Here is a 7,264-nt window from a genome sequence, read left to right as displayed (position 1 = left end):
TGCCCTTCAGCAGAATTTACTCTCACTGTGCTGCTTTCAGGTAATCCTGTGGCCAGCTATTACTATAAAAATAACTTCAAAGGCATATTAATAAAAATAATGCAGTAATGAAGGTTTCTTTCTTCAGGAGAGTCTAAAAATGCTGATGTAGTTTGGAATGGTCTCATGCCTGTACTGCTGCTGACAGTGGTAAATAAATTCAGCTTCCTCGAAATGACTGCATCGCATGCAGGCTGGGCATTAAGGCATTTCATTCCAGATTAATGCTGATAAATGATTCGGGTGCTGTCTGCTGTTAAGGAGAAAATCGGCGATTGTGGGATACATGGAGCATAGCTGGATTCAGGTGTGGTTCTGGGACTAACACCGAACAAGCCCACCTGGGGAAGCAATCTGTGGTCATGAGATTCCCAGCTCAGTCTCAGTTTTAAACTCAAGAACTTAAAAATATATACTGCTGCTTAAAAAATATATACTGATGCTTAAGTACCTTGCTTCACTCAAGCGGTTCTTTGCATTTGCTGAAGATGAATGTGATTCCCAAGTTATGAACCCAGGTGACATGAGGGATGATAATGTGGTAAGAAAGTCGAGGAAGAATAAAAGATTTGGGTGAGAAGGAGGAAGTTCCCATCAGCTTAAGCTTCTGGTGAATCTAGCCCTCAATGGTAAATTGGATTCAGCAAGATCAGGAACAGAAACACATTCATGAGTCCATCTACAAAGCTTCAGGCTAAACACAGAGCTTTGTGGAATTTTTAGGAAGAGAAATATGTGATAGGAAAGAAGAGAAAGATACTAAAAACTAAGTGATGCAGGCAAGGAATTAAGAAAAAAAAACAGTGTCACAGGCGTAAAGTAGGATTTTGAAGAAGTGTGTAGGGTACATCGTTCCAAAACAAGAGAAGCATTAAGGAAGATGCATTGAGGTTGCAGGTGCCCTTTAAAAGATGACTTGAGACATCGATAAGACCTGTTTGGAAAGATACATAAATTTCAGAAAAGCATTTTCTCTCCAGATGTGGGCAGTAAGCACGTATGTCGTCCAAAAGGTTTGATTCATTTAGGCAATGCCTTCTCTGCTTGAAGAAACTCACATACATGAATACACCTACCTTGCAATTCCAGTGATGCGCCGATCACTATGTTCTCCCCAAGGTTTCTAATGAACGCATATGCAAAAGCTATCTATTGGAATTTCTGGAGATACTTTCAAGATACATAGTTATATTTTGAAGTTTGTTTCCATAGTGCTAGATAAAAATAATGGCACAGACTGTTTTCCAAATAAATACTGAAACAATTAAACTAGGCACAGTCATTCTTCCTGATTTAATTAGGATGTTCATAAGAAATTATTCTAGTGCATGCCTTTTTCTAACCTTCACTTTCTGTAGAACATACGTGACTCTTTCACCTCACAAGATGAACAGAAGCCCAAGCAGGTAACTATTTTCCTTCTAACTGCAGAAACATACTGCATAACTATTAAAACTGAGTACTGTCAAGGACACTTTCTTTTGCATACTATAATTCAGATGCTAGAAGGACTTTTCTAGGTAAGTTGTATGACTGAATCTTCCTTACCACCAAACAAGTTGTGCCCATGTATCCCACCTAAACTCAGAACTGCAGATGAAGGAGAAGCTTTAAGAGTTCTGTTCTCACCAGGCGGTCCCAGAAAACTCTTGTCATGACTGCAACACCATTGCCACAAGCTTTTGTCACAGAAGCTTAAAGATATTTTTTGGTGAAAACTCTCAAACCACCATAGCCAGTTTATAACTTCTGAAAGCAGGACCATGTCCACAGAGTAAGTGGCATATACGGGATGTATTCTGGAGAATGTAAGGCAATATATTATATGTGAAGTGTACAGAACAGAGAGAACTACAAATGTTGAGGGGTAAACTTGAGAACCTGAATTTTTACTTTACTTTCAAAATAAATATAAATATTTGGTAAAGACATTTCATAAAATACACAGAACACATTTGCAATGGTAGGCAAAACAGAAAATGAAAATTTTAAATACTTGGAAAAAACACTTAATAGCAAGGTAAAAAAGAATCTCCCCCCAAAAAAGTAAGTAAGTTCTATACCCAATGACCCAGTACATGGCTGTCAGTTACTTACTGCTGTACATAGGAAAAGAAATCTTCAAATTTCCTCAGAGGCCATCAACATAAGCCCAGAAGAATGGATGTTAATTACTCATCCTAAAAATATTAATTATTTTTAGTAAAAGTAATTTTCACGAAGTGTCCAGAACTACAGCCTTGGGAAACTGAGTCCTCCTTTTATATATGTATATACACACACAGATAGATATATATATAGATAGACAGATATATACCTAGCTGGTACAGACAGCACAGCCTGCTTTAGCTCTGCTGCGTTGCTAAAAGTGTCCAATCAGTTTTTAAATTCACTACTGGGCTGTTTCAGTGATTGTGCACGGTAATGAATTCTGCAGTTTGCTTATATGCTGCATACCCTAGCGCTTTCTTTTGCTGAAGTTTTATGTAAGCTTGTGCTCTTTGATTAAAGGAAAGAAAAGAAGGGAGGAAAGAAGGAATGGAGGGAAAATAAGGAAGGGTGGAAATTCTCAGGCAACACTTTGTAAAATTTTACAAATTGGTAAAAATTAAATTCATTGATGCAATAGCCACCACAGCTCCTTTGTTCATTGTGAATAAAAAAACCCCACCCAAATTCAGACATTACTAGAACTGAGGCAGTCAATTACATTTATTGTTTGAAAATACAAGTGCCTGCCCTGGAACTCAGCTGTGGAATTTAAAAATCAGGCATGAACAAAACCCATAAAAATACCTATTCAAACCAAACCACCCAATAAATAACCCCCCTTAATAAAGAAGAAAAAAATTGAGAGATCTGCTGCGTTCCCAGAGGTAAGCAAATCCAGGCTCTGGTGGACAACAGTGGATAGAGCTTTGCAAAATTGGGGATCCATCACAGAGAATGAATGCCCTGCCAGCTGCTTCCTCATACTTCATTTGCAGAGCTCAAATGTGTGAATCTCTGTGGAGTTTGACTTGGCGGTATATCAAAGGAAGAAAAGTCATCTTTCAAGCAACAAGACTCGGTTCCACACAACTGTGCTCAAACTCAATTACGTTATCGTAAACCAAACAGTTTGGCAAGAAAAAGGTTTATCTCTGTAGGATAATTTATTTGAATCTGTTATTTTATGCAAATCTGGTAGTGTTGCTATCTTTTTAATAGCCTCCATAAGGTTCTATTTAAAGTCGAGACATGCTGTACAGAGAGTGTAAAATGCGTGGACCTAAAATCGCATTTTAAAACAAGAAGGTTTTAGCAACAGAGTCATTCTGGATGCAAATCTGACTCATGGTTCCTCAAAATCTGGGCAACAGCCAGCCCAAGATAGATCCCATTAAGCTGCCAGTCAGCAGCAGAGCAGCCTGTTTGGGAACCTTGCATCCAGCCCTGGATGGGCTCCTGCTTCACGCACCCAGGCACCCACCAGTGGTGCACCGAGCAACAGAACCAGCATCCCTCGCTGACCGGTTGCTCCCTCACCAGCTCCCTTGGGGAATAAGCGAGTGCCGTGCAACACGGCATCCTGTTTTGTCAGATTACTGGGGGCTTGTGGGGGGGTTAGGGTGGTCTCTTTTTGAAATGTCATCTTCTTTGAGGTCATTCGAATATGAATCTGTGTGAAGGCATGGTGGGAAACACAATTGGTATGTACTAGCAGGTCACGTTATCTTTACCTCAGCCCAATGTTTCCTTCGGTCTACTATTGTATAACTTCATACTTTTAAAATATGCCTCAGAGAATATATGCAGAATACAGCTAAGACTTGTAGCAAAGCGTACATCTGTCAAGGGGCCATGTGGCAGGGAGTGGCAGGGCCCCCTTGGGGGCTGCCAGGCAGGACCTCACCAGCCAGGGCTGGTCCCACCACCCCACCCAGAAGCAGGGCAGGATGGGGGGTACAGGCGGCAAGTGAGGACAGCACGTTTGCCAACTGTTCACGGTCAGGACCAGCAGGACCCACAGCCGGGCACAGGCCACTGAACTATCCTCAGTCCATAGTCTGGTAGGGCACGGGCAATTCCATAACTCATATTTGCCTAACACTTCCCCTCAGCCAAGCACAATTAGCATTGCCGTTCTCAGTTCCCCAGGACCATTTTTCCCCTGCTGTGCTTTAGCACACGCATTTCTGAATTAACAGCTGAGCAATATTGCTTGCTCTTGCAATGATGTTGTCTTTCTAGCTTTTTTCTTTAAGCTCCAGCTTCTTGAATGGCAGAGTTGTAGGAAATTCTGATGTTTATTCATTCATTAGAAGTTTTACACTTCATATCTTCAAAGTAAGCTTTGGGAGCATAAACTCTAAAAGCTCAAATAAGAAAAGCTAAATAAACGTATTGTTTAAAAGAAGTAATTGCTCTATATGATCTTCCTGCAGGAGTAACTACAGTCTGACAATGCACAAATTCATTCATGCTGACTTTCAGGTCAGCTTGGGTCTGGAAGAAATACAGCATTTTCAAGCCGAAGAGTCCCCAGCAGATGTTGTCAGTTACCACACAGAGAGCCTGGAGTGTCTCCATTTCCAGCCTTCAGCAGGGCAGGACAGGCTCCCCATGTGGCTTTCTGGGAGGCTCAGCTCCTCTCCAGAGCACACACACACTTTGGTGCTATGAAGGGTCCTCCAAAGCTGGGCTGGCCCCATCCAGTGTCCTCGACACCCCGCGCCCTGGCAGGGCTGGAGGGCTGCTGAGCTCCAGCACGGAGCCAGAGAGATGCATGACGCTGCTCTGGGTCCTACGGGGCCTGCGTGAGCTGCAGCTCATGAGCTCACTGGGGTTGAGCTGACAGCACGCAGACATCCCTGGTGTCCCCCACTCTCCTTCTCTTCTTACTCTAGTTAGTCCAGCCCCATGCCCTATCAAGCAGAGCAACTGACTAACTTCTGATTAACACTCTAGACAAAGTTTGGGATGGGAACTGCACAGACCCTGTTAAGTTACTCAGTTGCTGCAGGATCAGCTCCGTGACGTCTGCCCTATGTGGCGATGTAATTGATGATGTTAAGGTCTGGAGATACCACCTTCACAGAATCACATGATTGCCTTTAAGATCACTGAGTTCCAACCATCAACCTAACACTGCCAAGTCCACCACTAAACCACATACCCTCAAGCACCACGTCTACCCATCTTCTAAATACCTCCAGGGATGGTGACTCAACCACTTCCCTGGGCAGCCTGTTTCAATGTTTGATAACCCTTTCAGTGAAGAAATTTTTCCTAATATCCACCCTAAACCTCCCTGGCCACAACTCGAGGCCATTTCCTCTTGTTCTATCGCCTGTTACTTGGGAGAAGAGACTGACCCCCGCCTCAACACAAGCTCCTTTCAGGTAGTTGTAGAGAGTGATAAGGTCTCCCCTCGGCCTCCTTTTCTCCAGCCTACACAACCCCAGCTCCCTCAGCCACTCCTCGTAAGACTTGTGTCCTAGACCCCTCGCGAGCATCAAGCAGAAGCACTAGCGTACTATCCGAGTCTCAGAGCAAAACGCGCAGAGGCTCCTCTAATCCCCCAAACTGCGAGTACCCAAACGACCAGACACTGTTTTGGACCGATGCGGATCCACCCGTTTTTAACCGTTTAAGTTGTTTTTGTGAATGTTGCCGCAACTGCGTGTTTTCAGTGCACGGCTCTCACTGGCCCAGCTTATTCCTGAAGGCGCACGGCAACGATGGCGCCGCTCCTGCTCGCTCCGGTTTGTTTTCTGTGTGGGCTGGTTTCCAGGTCGGCTGCCGGGAGTCTGTTCGGAAGACGTTATCCTCGCAGCAGGGAGGCCTTATGGCGGTGAGACGGGCGCTTGCTTCCCAACGCCCCCTCGCCCTTCTCTGTCGAGACGCAGACGACTTCGGGGGAGCTCCGACAAAGGCTGCCCCGGCGGCGGGAGGAGATGGAAGGCGCCGGGGGGGGCGCGGGGGAAGGACGGGCACACGGCGGGGCCGCGTCCGGGTTCGGGGCCGGGTGCGTGGCCGCGGGGTGCGCGCGGGCACACGGTGTTTACGGTTGAATGAGGGGCGAGGCCACGGAGCGCTGCGTCAGAGCGGGGCGGGGCGGGGCGGCTGCGAGGCGCGGCCGGGCGCGCTGCCCCGCGGCACCAGGGGCGGCTTGCCCGCGTCCTCCTGCCCGGCATGGGGGTCGGGCTCCGGGCGAGACCCCGCGGGCGGCGCTGACCGGAGCGGCACCTGCCGTTCTCCTCCCCCGCAGCCCCGCGGGGAGGAGGCTGGGCGGCGGCGGAGGAGACCGGCGCCCGCGGGCGGGCGGCGCGGGGCTCGGCGCGGCGGGCCGCGGCGCTTGGGGCTCGGGACCCGGAAGCAGAAGCGGGGGTCGGGAGGCGGCTGGATGGGAAGGAGCGGCGGCGGCGGCGGGCGGCGATGGGGGAGCAGCAGAGCTCGTTGAGCGCCCCGCCGGCGGCCGCCGCCGCCGCGCCGCCGAGCCCGACCGGGGGCCTGCGGGAGCCCGGCCCAGACGAGCCGCCTCTGCCGAGAGAGGCGGCCGCGGGCGGTGGGGCGGCCGGGCAGGGGCGAATCGGAGAGCCGCCGCCGCCGTCCGCCACCAGCTCCGAGCGGCGAGAGGCCGAAGAGGAGGAGGCGGAGGCGGCGGCCGGGCCGGAGCAGGCGGCGGGGGAACCGGCGGCCCTGGCGGAGGAGGGGCCGGGGCTGGAGGGGGGCAACGGCCGCCGCCGCCCCCCCCGGCGGCACGTGTACTGCACCGTCTACTGCGTGGAGAACGACCGGCCGGCGGCGGCCCCCGCCTCCCCCCGCGGCGGCCCCGGCCCCGGCGACGGCCCGGGCGTGGGGCAGCCCCCGTCGCGGCGCGGGGTGGCGGCGGGCGGCGACCCGCTGTCGGCGGGCGGCAGCATCGAGGTGGTGGACTTGTACCTGCTGCCCGAGCCCTTCTCCGGGCTGATCGCGGGGGAGTTTGGGCCGCTGCTGGTGCTGAGCTGCCGGGTGTGCCTGGAGGAGAAGCCCATCAAGCCCCTGTCCTGCTGCAAGAAGGCGGTGTGCGAGGAGTGCCTCAAGCGGTACCTCAGCTCCCAGGTACGGCCCGGCAGGCGCTGGGGTGTGCTGGGGGGGAGGGGGGACGGGACGACAGTGCCGGCCGGGGCGGTGGTATCTCCATCCACACACACACACACACACGCCCCGCCGTGAGGTCGCGGGCCTGAGCATCGCGCCG

At 50.4% G+C, this 7,264-nt stretch overlaps 1 protein-coding gene across 1 annotated transcript in view; it reads left to right on the top strand.

Moving 5' to 3' along the window:
* The first annotated feature begins 6,160 nt into the window (after window positions 1-6,160).
* Window positions 6,161-7,264, top strand: part of RNF217 (ring finger protein 217) — a 70,001-nt gene continuing 68,897 nt past the window's right edge. The window contains exon 1 of the mRNA XM_074580838.1: window positions 6,161-7,125. Coding sequence (XP_074436939.1) covers window positions 6,460-7,125 — 666 coding nt within the window. The 5' untranslated portion in view covers window positions 6,161-6,459. The remainder of the gene's footprint in view (window positions 7,126-7,264) is intronic.

Source organism: Larus michahellis, chromosome 3 (assembly GCF_964199755.1).
Source record: "Larus michahellis chromosome 3, bLarMic1.1, whole genome shotgun sequence".
Lineage (NCBI taxonomy): Eukaryota > Metazoa > Chordata > Aves > Charadriiformes > Laridae > Larus > Larus michahellis.
Note: the sequence above shows the minus strand (reverse complement) of the source record. Positions and strands in the feature narration are given on the sequence as shown.